This window comes from Phoxinus phoxinus (assembly GCF_949152265.1).
Source record: "Phoxinus phoxinus genome assembly, chromosome: 8".
NCBI lineage: Eukaryota > Metazoa > Chordata > Actinopteri > Cypriniformes > Leuciscidae > Phoxinus > Phoxinus phoxinus.
In genome coordinates this window covers 15979347-15999778 of record NC_136883.1, presented here as the reverse complement: position 1 = coordinate 15999778, position 20432 = coordinate 15979347, and the positions used below count along the sequence as shown (strand labels likewise).

Sequence of the window (20432 nt, the reverse complement as noted above, 5' to 3'; positions counted from 1 at the left end):
GCATCCTAGTGTGTGACGTGTGCGCAGACTGGTGCATAGATGTATACACTAGATGTCGCCTCGGCTACAGCAGTTCATTGGAACGAATGTATTTAATGCGGAATCTAGTGTATATATATCTATGCACCAGTCTGCGTACACGTCACACAGAAGGAAGCGCCCGCGCCCTCAGATCACTTGGACGTGGCTGTGTTACAAGAGGTAAAAACAATATAAATACCGTTCGTTTTCTCACACAAACCGCTCGTTTCGTGTCTTAGGCCATCAATGTGTACTTACGATGGGGAATTGTTTAATTTGGACGATGGGGAATTGTTTTAATTTGGACTCTTAGCTCTTCTCACCCGGCCGCAACACTGCTTCTGCTGATGCTGGGGTAACGTCCCCAGAATAAAGATATTGGTCGTCATTTCCAGTCAAATAGTAATTGTCAATTAATGCAAACAGAAAAAAGCATTTTTTTTTTTAACATTTTTTTTACTGTTTGTATTTAGGCTACAAACATGCTAACAAAGGATGTTTAAAATGACAGAATTTCATAACAGAAACTGTGCTATGAAAAACACATCCTGTAGGTTGAGATGTGATGGAAATATTCACAACAGTGTTTTCGAAAAAAATACTTGGTGAGGGTGAAATTATTATAATTTTTTTCAGTGCCCATAGTTGAAGACATAGTTGAGGAAATTGGCCTCATATGGACTCAAGTCATCCCACACAGGACTGAGATTATGTACAAACACACAAGCACATCCAGGAATCATTATAGGACCCACACAGACATACACTGCATACACACACAGCTCACCATATCTTTGCTATCTCCAGCAAAGGCTTCCTCCACGTACAATCTCCCCACAGCATTCTCCATGTTGTTGTTCACATAGATGGTACACTGTCTCCAAACTGCTGCTTCAGATGTAGTCCCATAGATAGCCTAAGAGAGGTGGGATAAAGGGCATAAATGTTTTTAAAATTATGACAGTTAATTCACAGTTTGAATAAAAAAAAGTTGGTCTTCACCTTTCTGAAAGCTTTTCTGGTTTCCCTGTATTTCCTGCTTAAACCAACCACCAAATTCATAACAAAACGCCACACCAGGTAGTTTTGCATGTCCCTGCACATACAATCACATGGTTTATATGTATATACTGTATATTTTTAATTTGTCTAGTGAATTCAGGGAGCCCAGTTATAGAGATAGTTCCCTTTCGAGTGGAACTCAATGCTGCATTATGACGTTAACACTAGGGGAAAACAAGCCAATCACATTGGCCAGAGAAATATCATGTGACGTAACATCAGTTTGCCATGAAGACCATAAATAGACGCCTGAAAAATGTGTCATCAGCTTCTTTGTCTCCAGGAAGCCATTTGTTTACGTGCGTGTTGAATGTCCATTGTGTGTGTTAGAAGTGAAAAAATGAAAAAAGAATCTAAGTTTGTCTACCATCAATGTTTGTTGTGAAAGATAAAGCCATGGCATCAGACAAGCAATATAAACAGTGTGTTCCACCATGCCCCCACTTTCTTATAAGGAGTGACAAACATGATCTGTGTGTGATATGCTTAGGAGCAGAGCATGCTAGATCTTCTCTCGGGGGAGGCGATTGCACTCACTGTGAGAAATTCACTTTAAGGAAGCTCCGCTCATGTCCGGCTCTCTTCTCGAGGGATGGTCAGCCGTCAGTGCCCTGTGGTTAGGGTCCCACATCTGCCAAGGCGGCGTGTCGACTTAAATCATGAGGTTCAAAGATGGATCTGGTGGATGAGTTTGAGATGGGCTCTACATTTACATTTACATTTATTCATTTAGCAGACGCTTTTATCCAAAGCGACTTACAAATGAGAGACAATAGAAGCAATTAAACTAGCAGTAGACCAACAGTATGTAAGTGCTATGACCCTTCACAGTACAATCCAACGTACAGTTTTTTTTTTTTTTTTTTTTTTTTTTTTTTTTTTTTTGTTAGAATAGAGAAGAGAGAAGTGTTAGTATTACTGGATTAAATGCTGCCGAAAAAGATATGTCTTCAGCAATTTCTTAAAAATGGGTACGGACTCAGCGGCTCTGGCTGAGTTAGGCAGATCATTCCACCAGTAGGGAACAGTCATGGTAAAGGTCCGAGAAAGAGATTTTCTGCCTCTTTGAGATGGCACCACAAGACGGCGCTCACTTGCAGAGCGTAGGTTTCTGGATGGCACATAAGTCTGAAGTAATGAGTTCAGGTATGAGGGAGCAGTGCCAGTGGTTGTTCTGTAGGCAAACGTCAGTGACTTGAATTTGATGCGAGCGGCAATCGGCAACCAGTGCAATTTTGTTAGGAGAGGAGTGACGTGTGCTCTCTTCGGCTCGTTGAAGACCACTCTAGCTGCAGCATTCTGGATCAGTTGCAGAGGTTTGACAGTGCAAGCTGGGAGACCAGCCAGGAGAGCATTACAATAGTCCAGTCTGGATAGAACAAGCGCCTGAACAAGCAGTTGTGTAGCATGCTCTGATAGGAAGGGCCTGATCCTTCTGATGTTGTACAAGGCAAATCTGCATGACCGGGCAGTGCTAGCAATGTGATCTGTGAAATTCAATTGGTCGTCAATTACAACTCCAAGGTTCCTGGCTGATCTTGATGGAGTTATGGATGACGAGCCTAGCTGAATGGTGTAGTTGTGATGAAGTGCTGGGTTAGCCGGGATTACGAGTAGCTCTGTCTTCGCAAGGTTTAGTTGAAGGTGGTGGTCCTTCATCCAGCCAGAAATGTCTGTCAGGCAGGCTGAGATGCGAGCGGCTACCGTCGGATCATCAGGCTGGAATGAGAGGTAGAGTTGTGTGTCATCAGCGTAGCAGTGGTAGGAAAAGCCATGTTTCTGAATCACAGATCCTAGTGATGTCATGTAGATGGAGAAGAGAAGTGGTCCAAGCACTGAGCCCTGAGGCACACCAGTAGCTAGATGTTGGGTCTTAGACACCTCACCCCTCCACGACACCCTAAAGGACCTACCCGAGAGATAAGACTTGAACCACTGGAGTGCAGTTCCCGAGATTCCCTTCATCTTTAGGATTGTCAGGAGGATCTGGTGGTTAACTGTGTCAAAGGCAGCAGACAGATCCAGCAGGATGAGAACTGAGGACTTGGAAGCAGCTCTTGCCAATCTCAGAGCTTCAATTACTGAGAGCAGAGCAGTCTCAGTCGAGTGTCCGCTTTTGAAGCCAGACTGATTGTTGTCCAAGAGGTTGTTCTGCGTAAGAAAGGAGGAGATCTGGTTGAAAACAACTCGTTCAAGTGTTTTTGCGACGAAAGGAAGAAGAGATACCGGTCTGTAATTCTCTAGATGTGCTGGATTTAGAGTGGGTTTCTTAAGCAGTGGGGTTACCCGAGCCTGCTTGAATGCTGTGGGAAATGTACCAGTGTGAAGAGATGTGTTTATGACGTGTGTGAGTGTGGGTATAACCGAGGAAGAAATAGCTTGAAGTAGGTTAGTGGGAATGGGATCAAGCGGACAGGTAGTAGGGCGATTGGAAAGAAGGAGTTTGGAGACTTCTGTCTCTGAAAGCAAGGAGAAGGAAGGTAGAATGTGTGTGTTAGCTGGTAAAATGTGTGTGTTAGTTTGTGGATTGGTAAATTGGCCGCTGATGGTGGTAGTTTTGTTTATGAAGAATGAGGCAAAATCATCAGCTGTATGGGTAGATGAAGGAGGAGGAGGAGGAGGGTTAAGAAGGGAGGAGAAGGTTTTGAAAAGCATGCGAGAGTCAGAAGAATTGTTAATTTTGTTGTGATAGTAAGTCATTTTAGCAGTAGATATGTTAGCTGAGAAGGAAGAGAGGAGGGATTGATAAAGATCAAGGTCAGAATGATCTTTGGATTTGCGCCACTGGATTTGGCTCTGCCCTTTCCCTTGCTGCTGTAGAGGTGGTTACTCGAGCAGTAGAGAAACTTAGTATTGAATGGCCAGAAGTGAAAACGCAAAACAAGAAAAGTAGGCTATATGAGTGCTTTCTCACAAGCGGTCAGGGACATCAGCCCCATAAACATCTGCCATTTTTTCCAGACCTCCACACTGAGGGGTCAAGGTCTTGAAACAACCCATACTCGGATTTATCAATACTCCCTATATGTTCCTTCACCTGACTTTTCTCCAGCCAATGTGATGGCTTGTTTTCCACACGTGTTTCAGACACCAGCTCATGCAGAAGCTTTTTAATATTGTTACCATCACAATGCAACATCTCGTTCCTTCTCAGAGAACCGTTACATGCGTAACCTGAGACGTTCTTCAGCATTTTTTATGTGTACACATCTTTAAATTTAGCTGTCTCAACAAAAAAATAGTCAAGAAACAGATGTTAAAGTCACCATGAAATCAAAATGTACAATTCTTAGTTAATAAATTACCCATGCACCATACATTTTTTTATGCATGTGGTTGTGTTCTATAACAACATTTTAAAAGCATATTCTAGACTAGAGCACTAGATAGAAAACGGTGCATGCAGTGAACTACCTCTTTGTGTACTTGGCAAGAACAGGATTGAGCCTCTTAAAGTAATTTGGGGCATACACAATAACCTCCTCACTGTCTGTAATAGGAACACCAACTGTATCCATGATCTTGTTAGTAAAGAGTGTCCAGTTGAACACCTGAATAGGAGCAGTGCAGAACAAAATCTGTTATTTGAGGATACGAAAAATAATACTGTTCATTAAAGATCAAATTATACATATTATAGGAAAACTGCATAGATGTTTATGATAAGTAATTGTATGCAGTAGCATGGGAGGTAACACTTGTTTTTCTTCTTCTTCTTTTTTTTTTTACCCTGGAATCAAAGTCCAGGGTGAAGTTGTTGTTCAGGGTCTCCAGAGGCACCTTGTTATAAAGCAGAACCGGGTTGTTTCTGTCCTCTGGTGTGTCTGTAGCCTATGACGACAGGGAGAGCATGGATTTCAGTGAATTTCCTGGGATGCAAGGAGATTTAACAGGTTTTGTCCAGTTTTCTTCTACCATTCCAGTCCCTCCACTTTGTATATACACAGCAGCCCAATCCCCTAATAAGTTATTTTTATTTTATTTTATTTTATTGCCATTGCTTCAATAGAGAATCAAATCTAGGACATAACCTTGCTGTGTACACTCCTCTGAACCAAATCCACTGCTGTTGCATAATTCCATATGCCAACGTTGTGATTTTTACTGAGCATGAGCATTTAACTGTATTATTATTGTCAAGAAAAATGTCTCAGCAGCAGTATCGGTCTGACTTAAGCTCCAACACAAATGACTAGCCCTGCAATACATACTGTATAAACTGAATAGGAATGAGCTTACTATCATAAAAGGTAAAAACCTCACCAGGAACACCGAGGGAAACATGGCAGTAATGTTTACCAAAGTTGTGCTGTACAGCCACTCCAGCAAATTGTTTCAGTGTGGAGCACAAACACAACATATGGGTGAAGCAAAGAAACACACTGTTCCCTTTCAGTCACTCAAGTTCGACGTAGTCGACGTGTCGACTGATTGGGATCACGCTTAGGGAGCCTGTCATCTTTGAGTTTTGATAAAACAAGCCAATGGCGTGCACACATTGACGTGCGAGCTTTGCATCCATGCTCCGCTCTGCAGCGCATGTCATAATTCAGGGGCGGAAGCAATATGCAAGTTTTAACTCTTTATTTAGTGGTCAGAAGACACAGCAAAACACACGGGTGGGCTGGTGGCGCAGGGACTTGATGGTCAGCGTGGAGGTGAAGACAGGTGACGGTGAATCCAGAGAAGTGAACATCCAACACGACGAACACCACGAAAACACCGAACAGGACACGATCAGGAACTGGAACAGGAACTGGAAGAGCTGACGACGACAAACACTGAGGACACCAAAACCAACGATCTGACAGGGAAAGGAGAGTGCGATGAGTTTATATAGCAGAGATGATTGATGGTAGCTGATGAGGGGAATGAGATCAGGTGGAGAGCTGATTAACAAAACGAGCAGCCACGCCCAAGTCAAGTCAAGTCATCTTTATTTATATAGCGCTTTTTACAATACAGATTGTATCAAAGCAGCTTCACAGTGATAACATGAAAATAATACAAAAAATAATTTCATCATCATCCACCTTTAAGGCAGATCTATAATATTGTTGAATATTGAATGTCCCCAACTAAGCAAGCCAGAAGGTAAGGCAACAGCGGCAAGGAACCAAAACTCCATCAGGTGACAGAAGGGAGAAAAAAACCTTGGGAGAACCCAGGCTCAGTCGGGGGCCAGTTCTCCTCTGGCCAATGAGTAAACAGTGTATGAAGTTCAGAATGAATCAGAGTATTTGTCCAGTTCCGGTTGTTTGAAGTCAGAGTGGAGAGGAGGAGAGACTGGTTGACACTTCAGGTCAGCGGCGTCAACACACATCCACACACACAAAACAACAAATACACGAGACACGAAGAAACCAGTGAATTCATGAACCGTGACAGTACCCCCTCTCCTAGGAACGCCTCCTGGCGTCCCCAGACTCCCTTACCTGTCGATTGTAATCATCGATAAGAGAGTGATCCAGGATGTCTCTGGCAGGAACCCAACTCCTCTCCTCCGGACCGTAACCCTCCCAGTCCACCAAGTACTGGAATCCGCGTCCCCTCCGCCTTGAGTCCAGAATGCGATTAACCGAATACGTAGGCTCCCCTTCTACGAGACGCGGCGGGGGGGGAACCAGACGGGCGGATTAAACTGAGAACGAAACACGGGCTTGATTTTGGAAACATGGAAGACGGAATGAATCCTCCTGTACACTGGAGGGAGTTTGAGGCGGACTGCCACCGGGCTAATAATTTTAGTGACAGTGAATGGGCCAATAAATTTGGGAGCTAGCTTATTAGAGACGGAGCGGAGAGGAATGTTCTTAGTAGAAAGCCACACTTTTTGACCAACGACGTATACGGGAGGCTTAGACCGGTGGCGATCGGCTTTAGCCTTGGTGCGCGCTCCCGCTTGGAGTAGAGTCTCGCGGGCTCTAGTCCAAGTGTGGCGACACCTCTGGACAAAGGCGTGAGCGGAGGGGACCGCGACTTCGGATTCCAGACTAGGAAAAATTGGTGGCTGGTAACCTAGACTACACTTAAACGGCGATAGGCCCGTAGATGATACTGGTAACGAATTGTGGGCGTACTCCACCATTGACAGTCGTTGGCTCCATGAGGAAGGATTCTTGGAGACCAAACATCGCAACGTTCTCTCCAAATCCTGGTTGGCTCTCTCAGTTTGGCCATTGCTCTGGGGATGAAACCCTGAGGACAGACTAACAGTCGCACCCAGTAATCTACAAAATTCTTGCCAAAATTTGGACACAAATTGGGGTCCTCTGTCGGAGACCACGTCTGTCGGCAGGCCATGTAGCCGAAAGACGTGGTCAACGACTGTTACCGCTGTCTCCTTGGCTGAGGGTAATTTGGGCAAGGGAATGAAATGGACCGCCTTCGAGAATCGGTCCACCACGGTCAAAACTACCGTGTTACCCTGAGAGGGTGGGAGGGCGGTGATAAAATCTAGAGCGATGTGGGACCAGGGTCTCGAAGGGATCGGCAGCGGTTGAAGGAGCCCATCTGGGGGTCGATTGGAAGTCTTACCAGTGGCACAAACTGAGCAAGCCAAAACAAAACTGTGAACGTCCCGAGCCATACGTGGCCACCAAAATCGTTGCTTAACTAAAGACGTGGTACGACTGACTCCTGGATGACAAGCCACATTGGAACAATGACCCCACTGAATGACGTTGGACCGTAATTGCTCTGGCACAAATAACCGGTTCGGCGGACAACCGGGCGGAGGCGTTACCCCTTCTAAGGCCGTTCTGACCTTCGATTCGACCTCCCATGAGAGTGTGGAGACAATTAGGGACTCCGGAAAAATGCACTCGGGAGTAGACGGGCGATCGGAATGGTCAAAAATACGTGACAAAGAATCGGGCTTGATGTTCTTGGAGCCCGGGCGGTACGAGAGAGTAAAGTCAAAACGTCCGAAAAAAAGTGCCCACCGAGCCTGCCTAGAGTTCAATCTTTTAGCGGTTCTAATGTATTCCAGATTCTTATGATCGGTCCATACGATAAAAGGTACCCCCGACCCTTCTAACCAGTGACGCCACTCTTCCAATGCTAACTTGACTGCCAACAACTCTCTGTTACCAATATCATAATTACGTTCGGCAGGGGACAAACGATGAGACAAAAACGCGCACGGATGCATTCTGTCGTCTGTAGGAGAACGTTGGGATAACACTGCACCTACCCCCACCTCTGACGCGTCGACCTCCACCATGAACTGACGTGATGGATCAGGGGTAACTAGGATGGGGGCTGAAACAAAGCGGCCTTTCAGTTTGGCAAACGCAGCCTCGGCTGCGTCTGACCACCTGAACGTAGTTCTGGGGGAGGTCAAGGCGGTCAGAGGTGAGGCTAGTTGGCTGAAATTGCGAATGAACCGCCGGTAAAAATTGGCGAACCCCAGAAACCTCTGTAGGGCCTTACGGGAATCTGGACTTGGCCAATCCACCACAGCCTTAACCTTCTCAGGATCCATGCGCATCCCCTCAGACGACACAATGTACCCTAAGAAAGGAACAGACTGTGCGTGAAAAGCGCATTTCTCCGCCTTGACAAAAAGACCATTCTCTAACAACCTCTGAAGCACTCGTCTGACGTGCTGAACATGTTCCTGGAGAGACGAAGAAAAAATCAATATGTCATCCAGGTAGACATAAATGAACTGATCGACCATGTCTCTCAGCACGTCATTGACGAGTGCCTGGAAGACTGCTGGACTATTGGACAGCCCGAAAGGCATAACCAAATATTCAAAGTGCCCCCTGGGGGTGTTAAACGCAGTCTTCCATTCATCCCCCTTCCTGATGCGGACCAAATGATAAGCGTTACGTAAGTCCAGTTTTGTGAAGACCGACGCTCCCTGCAACCTCTCGAAGGCTGAAGACATCAACGGCAAAGGATAAGTATTCTTTACCGTGATGTTATTCAGCCCTCGGTAATCAATGCAAGGTCGCAGAGAACCGTCCTTCTTCCCCACAAAAAAGAACCCCGCCCCCGCAGGAGAAGAGGAAGGTCGGATGAATTTGGATGCCAGAGAATCAGAAATATATTTCTCCATGGCCTCCCTCTCGGGAATAGAAAGAGAGTAAAGCTTGCCTTTAGGCGGAGACGTACCTGGCAGTAGATCTATTGCACAGTCATAGGGACGATGCGGAGGGAGAGAAGCAGCCCGAGACTTACTGAACACTTCCTTCAGGTCCAGATACTCCGTGGGCACGTTTGATAAATCCACTGCCTCCTCCTGAAAAGCAGAAACAATAACAGACGGACAGGCAGACGCAAGACAGGACTCATGACAAAAACTGCTCCACTCCAACACTGATCTCTGCTGCCAGTCAATCTTGGGGTTATGCTTGATTAGCCAGGGGTGACCGAGAACGACAGGTGCCAAGGGGGAGTCCAGGATGTAAAACGAGGTAGTCTCTGTGTGATTGCCGGATACAGTGAGTGTAATGGGTCCAGTGGTGAATGCGATGGTGGGAAGGGCTTGACCATTGAGGGCGTGCACAGCAATGGAATGGGTGAGTGGTAACAGGGGAACGTGAATCTTGTGAGCGAATGTGTAGTCCATGAAGTTACATTCTGCCCCGGAATCCAAAAGTGCAAGACAGTCGTGAGTGTTGGCTGACCATCTAAGTCTTACCGGAAGGAGAGTTGATGTTGATGAGGTCTTCTCAGCGGAGATCCCACCCGACAGTAGCCTCAGATTTACTGCCGGGCTTGCCCTTTTACCGGGCAGTTGTAAGCGAAGTGACCAGCAGTCCCACAGTACAGGCAAAGGCCCTGGGATCTCCGCCTTTCCTTCTCCTCCCGGGAAAGCCGAGCTCGCCCGACCTGCATGGGCTCGTGATCGTAGACGGGGCTGACCGCGTCCCCGCCGCTGGCTTGCGTGGTCTCCACGGTGGTTGAAGGCCGAACCGGTAACTTCATCCGTTCCACACGAGAGAGACGAGAATCCACGCGAAGCGCCAGGTCAATGAGTCCGTTGAGTGTAGCGGGTAAATCCAACGCGTAGATTTCTCTCAGGACGCGGTCAGCCAGCCCATGCAGGAACATGTCCCACTGCGCTTCCTCGTTCCATTGACACTCAGCCGCCAAGGTCCGGAACTCAATGGCATAATCTGATACGGATCTGCTTCCTTGCTTGAGATCCGCCAGGGTTCGTGCTGCTTCTCTTCCTGCGACCGCGCGGTCAAACACCATCTTCATCTCGGCGGCGAGTGTCTGGAACGAGGCACAACACGGATCTTGATTCTCCCACACCGCCGTCCCCCACAGAGCTGCCCTCCCAGTCAGCAGTGTGAGTACAAATGCCACTTTGCTTTGTTCTGTGGCAAAGGTTCTGGGTTGCAGAGAGAAATGCATAGTACAGCGTGTTAGAAAAGCTCTGCAAAAATTCGGCTCACCACTGTAGGGTTCAGGGACCGGTAGACGGGGTTCTGACTGGGAGGCGCTTGATGGTGGAACTGGGGGAGCGGCCGGTGTGGGTGGTGGCGCAGTGGGAGCTTGTAGATGTTGAAGCTGCTGGGTGAGCTCGGACACCTGCGCCACGAGAGCTTGAATGGCCCGACCCGACTCCATAGCTGTCCTCTCTTGAGCCTCTATCCGAGAAATGGTTACTCTGACGAAGTCATCGAGCGAAGAGGATCCACTTGCTGCTCCCATCGTCTGGTCAGATCGTTCTGTCATAATTCAGGGGCGGAAGCAATATGCAAGTTTTAACTCTTTATTTAGTGGTCAGAAGACACAGCAAAACACACGGGTGGGCTGGTGGCGCAGGGACTTGATGGTCAGCGTGGAGGTGAAGACAGGTGACGGTGAATCCAGAGAAGTGAACATCCAACACGACGAACACCACGAAAACACCGAACAGGACACGATCAGGAACTGGAACAGGAACTGGAAGAGCTGACGACGACAAACACTGAGGACACCAAAACCAACGATCTGACAGGGAAAGGAGAGTGCGATGAGTTTATATAGCAGAGATGATTGATGGTAGCTGATGAGGGGAATGAGATCAGGTGGAGAGCTGATTAACAAAACGAGCAGCCACGCCCACTCACACACATCCACACACACAAAACAACAAATACACGAGACACGAAGAAACCAGTGAATTCATGAACCGTGACAGCGCAGGTATAAATACAGAAGTGGGTGCACGCACCACTTGTCTCTGAAGAGTGTTGATTCCTTCAACGAGCGTGTCGGTGCTTATTCTGGAACTCTCTCCCGGTGCTGGTGGTTATACAGCGTGAGTGTAGAGGTGGTCGCGAGCCTTCTGAGTTCTCAACTGCTGCTTTAACAGCATTCCTTTTTGTGTTTATTTGTCTGACGGCCGGTTGAGGGCGAAGAAAGTGAGTGCTTCACTGGGACAGGCTGCACCATCCCTGTCAATGTTGCTGCGATCATTCCCCTGTGTGCTCCGGCACTGGTGAGAGTTTTTCATTTCCTGAAAGAGCAACACGGGTGCGTTTGCGTCTTTTTCAAGATGTCATTCCACCCTTGCGTTTCTGGATGCGGTCATTCCCTGTCCCCCTCTGACGGTCACATTAGTTGCATCACGTGTTTGAGTTTACAGCATGCTGAAGCAGCTTTTGTGGATAGTTCATGTTCACATTGCGAGAACATGAAGGTGTTGAGATCGAGACTCGCCTTCGTCCGCGAAGGTGGAGTCCCCATTACCACGCCCCACCTTAGGGTGGCATGTGGGATGGGTGATCAGAGGATCATAGTGATGGCTTCCCCACCTGGTAACCAATCCCTGTGGGCCCCTCACTCCGACAGCCGCCGAGGCTATCGAGGACGTGTGGAATCCTCCACCGTGTCTCGAACAGTCTCGGTTGGATGATTGGTATCTCGGGGCGGACCTTTCTCTGCCAGAAACTGCCTGAGTAGCTCCTCCCCCCTCACTACCCTCGACGGAGGAGAAGTGAAGGGTTACGAGGCTATCCCTTCATTGGAGCGGTCTGTCGCGACACACCTGTGTTTGGCGGCCGCTGCCTCTTGGACAGGGGATCCTCGTCTCCCCTCTAAGGCCTGTGAGTTCTCGTCAGTTCTGACATGCAGAGCTTGCAAAGCCTGTGGGCAAGCCGCTTCCTCTTTGTATGCCATGGTGTTGCTTCAGGTCTACCAGGCCAAGGCACTCATGGACATGCACGAGGGTAGCCCAGACCGTTCTCTCATAGGTGAGCTCCACGCTGCAACCGACCTCGCCTTCCAGGGCACGAGCGTTGTGGCATGCGCGGTCGTTCTGGCGATGTTCACTTTAGTGGTCCAGTGGCCTGCTCGTCGCCGAGGGCGTTTCCCTGCCGCCACTCCCGCTGGGCCTCCGCAGCAGCCTCCATTCAGGCCTCAGCGTGGACCCAGCCGCAGGCAGGTCGCCAAGCCTGCCTCAGGCGCTGCCAATCCAGGTGGCAAGCATAAGACTAAGCATCCCTGAAACAGGCCACGCAGGGATGGGGGGGGGGGCGAGCTCGATCCCCGGAGTCCAGCAGTACCCGAATTGTCAAAAGAGCAAATCCCTCCGTTCCTGGGTTTCAAGAGGCGCAGACTGGTGGTTTGCGACCCTGCACAGCCTTGCACCCCTCAGCCCCCTCTTGTGTCGCCAGCCGGCAGCTGGGTGCGGTTCGAGGACCCGATTACGCCTTCTCACGCACCCCTTGCTGTCACCGCACACTCAGACGCTTCGGGCCTTCCGAGCCGGGTCCCTGTTCTCTACCTCGCTGCCCCACCCCAGGTATGTCTGTGGTGCCCCTGGTCCCCCTGGCCCGGTTTGTAGAAGCTTAAAATGCTCCCAACCGGTCCAGCGGGCTCGGCTTATGATTCAGTTTGGCCGGCGTCCGCCCAAGTCAGTGCTTTTTCGCTACACTTCAGTGTTGAGCGAATGTGCCCCTGGCGGGTGCGCGGACATCGCAGTCCTTCTGGCCAAGGATGCGATTGAGCCGGTCCCTCCAGCCGATATGAAGACTGGCTTCTCTAGTCCGTACTTCATTGTACCCAAGAAAGGTGGTGTGTTACAGCCAATCTTGGACCTGCGAGTCTTAAATCGAGTCCTTTTTTAAGCTTCCGTTCAAGCTGCTAATGCAGAGACGCATTTTTGAATGCTCCATCCCTGAGATTGGTCAGGACGCGTACTTCAGAACTCTATGCTTCCACAACGCAGGCCGTACCTGTGCTTTTTGCGTTCGAGGGTTCGAAGTCAGTACAAAGTTCTTCCCCTTGAGTGCTCCACAGCCAGTTGGGTCTTCAGGTCAACTGGGAAAAGAGTAAACTCGCCCACGGGCTGAGGATCTCTTTTTCCGGTATGGAGATGGATTTGGCCCAACACGTCTCTGAATGAATGAATGAATGAATGAATGAATGAATGAGGCATTTATATAGCGCTTTCATATGTACTATGGAAAATTAAGTGGAATGAAGCGACCTCAGAAGCCTCATAGGAGGAGGTGGCGGGCGAGTTGCGACATGTGAGGGAAGCCTAGCGCAACTGTCTCAATGTTGTCTGTACAGACCAGTACATGCTTGCTGAGCAGCGGCATTTCACGCCGTCTCAAAGCAAGGTGTACTGCCAAGGTGTACACGTCTCTCAAGAGGAACGTTTCCGGTCGGTGCTATACAGAAGTGAGAAAGGGTCCCACTAAAACTTTTTCAGAGGCTCCTGGGGTATATGGCAGATGCACCCGCAATAGAACGGCTTCTTCCATATGCAGACCACTTCAGCACTGGCTTCACGGCCGAGTCCTGAGGTGGACGTGGCAGAGCGGCACGCTCCATGTGACAGTTACCCTGGCCTGCCGCCAAACCCTCAGCCCGTGATCAGACCTTTTGTTTCTCCGGACCAGCCACCCCTAGAACAAATTTCCACCAACATCGGCTGAGGGGCCACGTCCAACGGACATGCAAGGGCGGATCTAGGGGGTGGCAAGGGGTGGCCGTGGCCACCCTTTGCCTAAGCTTGGCCACCCCTTTGGCCACCCCAATCAACAACTGCTGTTTCGGTCTCTTTTTTTATTGTCAAGAATTACGTTTTTTAAACGCAGAACCGTCTCTTTAAGACCAAAAAAAAAAAAAAAAAAAGTGAGACGCGCACTCCAACTGCACCTCAGCGCCAGCGCAAGTAAAACGAGTGCGGAAATGTGCAGGTGCCGAACGAGCTTCAGCAGAACAACAGACAGTGATATAAGCATAGTAAATATAGAGTCAATGTTTCACAACTGGTGGGTTGCAAGACCGTCGCTAGTATGCAGTCAAAGAAACAACAAATGTAAATCTTTGTTTTTCTGATGCCACTTTTATTTTGAAAGATGTGTGTGAAAGCTGGTGACACTTCTGTCAGATGCTGAGAAAAGCGGCGCGCGTTGTCCTACATCAGTTGGCTATCTTCGGTGAGATGAGATGTTTGTAGCAATACTGACTTTGAGTATAAATTGGGGAAATTAGCACTCAAATGGGAAATTAAATATTCATAGTTTTGATGAATATTATTTGCATACGCCCTAAAGTGGTTCCAAATATGGGCTTATACCGTTTTGACCATATGAATATGTATCAGGATTACTCCTGACAATATACATACGGAGAAAGGGAATGATCTTAATCAGTCGTACTTGGAAATACAACTTTAACCACTAATGCGTATAACATATAATATTTACCTCAACACTTCGATCCATTTAGTTCTTGGCAAGCAAAATTACATCCATATGGCCATTAATGGAGATAACTTACCGCCCAAGGGACCAGATATAGAATATTTAATTATGCAATGTTTAACAAAGGTTTAGTGGAGCGTTTAAAGCCTAGTTCACACTACAGGATTTTAAGCCCGATTTGCAAATCGTTGAGCTCGCCGACAGGTCGGGTTGTTATCGCGTGCAAATCGCGGGGGATTAGCGGCCGATGAACGCTCGCCAATCTGTTAGTATGAAAGAGCCAACAACGCATCAAAGACGCTCGCAGACGCCTCGCGGACGCGTCGCCGAGCCCAGAAAAATATCTAGCATGCTAGATATCTGGAGCTGTCGCACGACTCAACCACATGTGATGCCATGAGCTACAGCCAATCAGAGCAAGGCATGGGTTGAGGTCACTGGGAAAATACCGTTTATACTGTCTATGGGAATTTTTTTTTTTTTTTCCAGAGCAAATCATCGCGCAAACAGTTTGCAGCACTAATTTCTGTCTGACGTCCATATTCAAACAAAGACTCGCGTGTTGTGTACTTGTGTTCTTCTTCACTGGGTAGTGGCGCGCGTGCTGTATTGCGTCATTTCCGGTTCGTTTTATCGCGTGATTTCTTCGTGATAAAACGTGGTTTGTAGACAAGATAGAATCGTTGGCTGACAGAGTTGTTGTCACCTCGTGTAGTGAGTTACCTCCTGTTGCGGATCAATCACGTTGTGTCGTGTGGTGTGAACAGCTCAACAACTTGAACACTACTGATTTCACAGAGAGCAAGTCATGTAGTGTGAACTGCACAGTTCAGCCCGACGTTTTAAAATCCTGTAGTGTGCACTTGCCTTAAGGTAGCATAGATCTTTCTTTTCATTGACATTCAGATTTTATGGATTCATAAAACACATGTGAACTCAGGCAAAGATTAAATGAAGTTTAATAAAAGACACATTAAAGTACGTACACGATCAATCTTAACAATATGCATAAACAAACAAATGATTATAAAACGATTACGTAGCGTGTATATATAGTAACACGATATTAACCAAGAGATGGAGAGAGAGAGAGAGAGAGAGTGAGATATGAGAGAGATGAGAGAGAGAGAGAGATTACACAGTTTAAGGAATACTTTCAATAATCAAGAGACCGGAGGATTCTCAGACAACCTTAACTAGCTTTGTTTCAAAGATCAGATTTGGAATTAGCCTACTGTGTTTGTCGTTGGAAAGTCGTCTGGTGCTAGCGCTGTTTCTTTTGGAGCCTCGCGGGTTTCCGGGTTGCGTCACGTGGTTGTTTTGACGCAGAGTGGAGACGCTAAGCTTTCGCTCGTTAAAACGCTGGATCAAGGAAGTAGCTTTAAAACTTGTATAAAAATAAAGACTTAGTCTTAGAAACGGAAAGTAAACGGAGAGCAAGGCTCTCTTGAAGCGAAGTTAAAGCTATGAGTTAGAGAGACTAGCCGTTTAGACTAGAACTAGAGACTAGAGTGGGAATACTAGAATTGTAGCGCAGAAGTGAAGAAGAAGGAGAAGACGCAGAAGATGGGCTCGTCTCCAAAATATGAATGAGACAGGAGCACGCCCATTCTGAGCCTGGGAGCCAATCACGAGTGGGGATTTTGTGGAGCCAAGATTCCTTTGTCTGACGGCACGCCTATTCAGCGCGTGGGGAGAGGTCAGAGTTTTATTCTGACATTATTCTGCACATCAGTAAATATTTAATAATGCATAATAGGTTGTTTCTCAAAGCAGATTCGGAATCGTCTAATTTTCTGGTTTACAATCATACCGAATTTGATCATGTTTAGATCAGGTTAAAGAGAACTATATTGATTTTTGGGTATTATGCGTTTCTACTGGTTGTTTTAATCCGGAAAACGCGCATTCTACGACAGATTCTGCATGCTTGTTAATCGCCGTTTCAAACAGAATGTTGCATTCTCACAAAAGCGTTTTTCTCACTTTTAGAATTCTTGTGCGTGTGTTTCTGTGCCTCGCCCCCCACCGTGTGTGTGTGTGTGGGACGAAGGGGGCGCGCAGTTGACCTGTTGACCAAAAGGGGTGTAAACATGTGTCTGTGTGCGTGTGTGTAGCTTTGTTACAAATGCGTGAATAGCTTTACCCGACGGGAGGTCAGTGTTTGACAGACCCCAGACGCTGTGTGCGTCTTCACCCGACGATAAATTAAATTAAAAACTCCAGGGGTATCTCACCTTATCTGGCAGAGAATCAACTAAAAGCTTTCAGAACACGTTAATGTCTCTGGTAGAAGGAAGAAGACACTATGGAGTGCATTAAATCACAAAGTCTGTGTTTTGTCTAAGTTTAGCAAAATGTCAAGAATGCTCTTAGCCATGCCATAAGTCAACAAAGATAGAAAATGTATGCTTTTATCTATCACCATCTGGCAATGGTGCTACATGTTGTCAGGCCAAATGTCAGTAAAACTAACTTTCCTGTCCTGTCAGCCGTTGTACTGTGCTCGCGGTGCGCAAATGCGGCGTGCTATAGCCTTAGTTTTGACGTCAATTGACTCGTGAAATAATCAAAAAGGCGATTAAAGCTGTGTCAACTGCATGCATGCATCATGTATTTAAGTGTCACATGTGTCTGTGACTAAAATATTCTGCTATGTGAGATCACAATATAAGGCACAAACTGATGTGATTTTTAAATGTAGCCTACACATAAAAGTGAGCACTGTGCATTTGTACTAGCTGGCGTTAATTTGAAAAGAGGACAAAAATGGATAATTTTTAAATCCATAAAATAACTAATTTTACATTCTGGCATTTATGTACTGTTGACTTCCGCCTTAATCACATTCTTGCACATGGGGATTCAAAAGAGATTTTTTTTTTACTTTTTAATTTAGGTAGCCTATGATAGAACTGTTGCAATTATTTATTTTGACAACTAATATAGTAAAGTTAAACATGTAGTGTTTACTTTTTCAGTTGCAACTTTTTTTATGACAAACTCAGAATTGGTTGAAGAGTTCAATGATTATATAAAATTCACTCAAGGTTGATAAATCTTTGAGCTACAGTAGTATCTGCATGTCTCATTCATGAAGGTGCAACAATGTAGAACAAGCTATTGGGGGTTTTGAGAACCAGAAGCAAGCTAACGGAGCAAGTTGAACTTTAGGTATAGTGTGTGCCCCTTTATTAATATGCCTGGAGGTGGTGAATAATAATAATAAAAAAGATAAAAATTCACTCAGTATTCCATGATTCCTAATTCACTACTATCTCAATTACAATTAAGTATAAATTAACTGTATTCAGTTGTGTAGGCACTAAAACAGTCCAATACTTATAGTCAAACTAATTTTTTAATTAAAATAATAAAAATGTCTGTGCCACCCCAGACTGGTTGCTGGCCCTAGCCTGGCCACCCCCATGAAAAAATCCTGACTCCGCCACTACGGACATGCAGTATCGGGGGTTTGGGCGGGCCTCCGCCTGCATTGGCATCAACTGCCTCGTGTTGCTAGCAGTACACCTTGCTTTGAGACAGCGCAAAATGCCACTGCTCAGCAAGCATACACTGGTCTGTACAGACAACATTATGACCGTTGCGCTACACTTCCCTCGCATGTCGCAACTCGCCCACCACCTCCTCCTATGGAGTCAGATGCTTCTGAGGTCACTTCATTCCACTTAATTTTCCGGCTTGCTCAGTCGTGCCGCCGACGAGGCCTCACGACAGCCTGGGCCCAGGGAGAGGAGAGACTCCATCCCCAGGTGGTCCAGCTGTTCTTGGACCACTTCGGGGCCGCACAGTTACATCTGTTTGCCTCTCCGGACTTCTTCCCATTGCCAGTTGTTTTACTCCCTGACCGAGCGGAGAACCCTCGGCACGGAGCTGGCCCCGGGACCTCCGCAGATATGCATTTCCCCAGTGTGCCTTCTTGCACAGCCCTGTGCTAAGTCAGGGAAGAGAAGGAGCAGGTCTTCCTAGTTGCCGCTAATTGGCCCAAACGGACCTAGTTCCCTGAACTTATGCTCATCTCGACTGCCCTTCCTGACCCATTCCTCTGAGACATTCTCAGGGACGGGGCACCATTGGCACTCGCGTCGAAACCTCTGAAAACTTCAGGTCTGGTCCCAAAAGGACAGGACGCGGAGGTTCTAGGTATTTACCACAAACATGTCGTAGATACCATCGCTTCTGTGAGAGCACCCTCTAAGAGGCATGCTTAAGCCTTGAAGCGGTCGACGAATCGTGCCTGGAATTCGGCCTGGCCAACTCTCACAATATCCTGAGACCCCGGCCTGGATATGCCTAAGGTTCCTACCTCTCCCTTAAAAACGGTACCCGGTGGTGAACCTGCAAGCGCTTCCCCGGAGGAGGCAGACCCAGCCTGGCTTTTCTCTGTCCTTTCCACTCCTGGACAGAATGCAAAACCTCAGGACCTCAGACCAGCTCTTGTCTGTTACGGAGACCAGCAGAAGGGAAGGCTGTTAGCCCACTGGATAGTGGTTGCCATTATCTTAGTGTGTTTTCCCAAGGTGCACTGTGCCCACATGAGTAGTGAGCCTCTCCAAAGAGAGAGTGTAGCTCCTACCTGGGCGTTGACACAGGGTGCGACACAAGGCGACACCAAATACGTTCACAAGAAAAATAGCCTGTGTGTCGAACCGGTTGCTTCCCGTGGGCTCCCTTCATATGAAGCCAGTTTCACTGTAAGCCCGGTTCGAAGTGTCGGCTTGCTGCGCCATTCTCCTCCTATGGACTGGATACGTGTGTCATTCTTGCTCCAGTAGAGGTCATCTTTAGCCGAACCCTGTTGAGTTCCTCCACACCCTTCGGCAACGGACGTGGCGGAGCGTCCGATGCCAGGCCTAACACTCGTATGCACTGGTGGAACCTTTGTTAGGCTGGGTCCCATATGTTGTGATCCCTACGGTGATCCCATATGTGTATTCTTCCACGGTATGGATCCCTGCGGTGAGCCCGTGTATTCACTTGGCAGAGCCCGCTCTGCCGTCACTCTGCCCCCCTGTTATAGGCTGGAGCCACCTCAGTAACATTCCATATGTTGTTGTACTGCCCTGTAACGCCCAATCCATTTGTGTATCCTCTACATGTTACCTCCCTTCGGGCAGGATGTAGCTTCCGCAGCGTCTTCCTTTACAACGAAAGGGCACGCTTTCCCAGTGTTTAAAAGTCTGACTGAGTGGGTCTTGCGGAACAGCAGTGACTTCTCTGGCCTAAGCCCTGTCCTATCTCAGCCTCAATAATGCGGGGGGATCAGGAAGCTTTTGTCTAGGCACTGGAAGGTGGCAGCACTAGTGACATTTTTATAAGGATCCCAATCAGTCGACAGGTTGACTACGTCGAACGTGAGCGACTGAAAGGGAACGTCTCGGTTATGTATGTAACCCTCGTTCCCTGAAGGAGGGAACAGAGACGTAGTCCCGTCGCCACTTTTGCTGGACCACCGCTGACTCCGGGCTCTGGATGCAAAGCTCGCACGCCAATGTGTGCAGTGGCTCGTTTTATCAATACTCGAAGATGACAGGCTCCCTAAGCATGATCCCAATCAGTCGACACGTCGACAACATCTCCGTTCCCTCCTTTGGGAACGAGGGTTACATACGTAACAGCGACGTTCCTTGGGCAAGTAAAAAAAGTTTCAAGTAACTCCTA

At 47.6% G+C, this 20432-nt stretch overlaps 1 protein-coding gene across 1 annotated transcript in view; it reads right to left on the bottom strand.

The window, feature by feature from the left end:
* LOC307003452 (neprilysin-like) overlaps positions 1 to 20432 on the bottom strand; it is a 51881-nt gene that overhangs the window by 23188 nt on the left and 8261 nt on the right. Inside the window, exons 6-9 of the mRNA XM_079621854.1 lie at positions 4813 to 4914; positions 4498 to 4634; positions 1024 to 1117; positions 809 to 937 (exon numbers count right to left, since the gene is read on the bottom strand). Of these exons, the coding sequence (XP_079477980.1) occupies positions 809 to 937; positions 1024 to 1117; positions 4498 to 4634; positions 4813 to 4914 (462 nt within the window). The remainder of the gene's footprint in view (positions 1 to 808; positions 938 to 1023; positions 1118 to 4497; positions 4635 to 4812; positions 4915 to 20432) is intronic.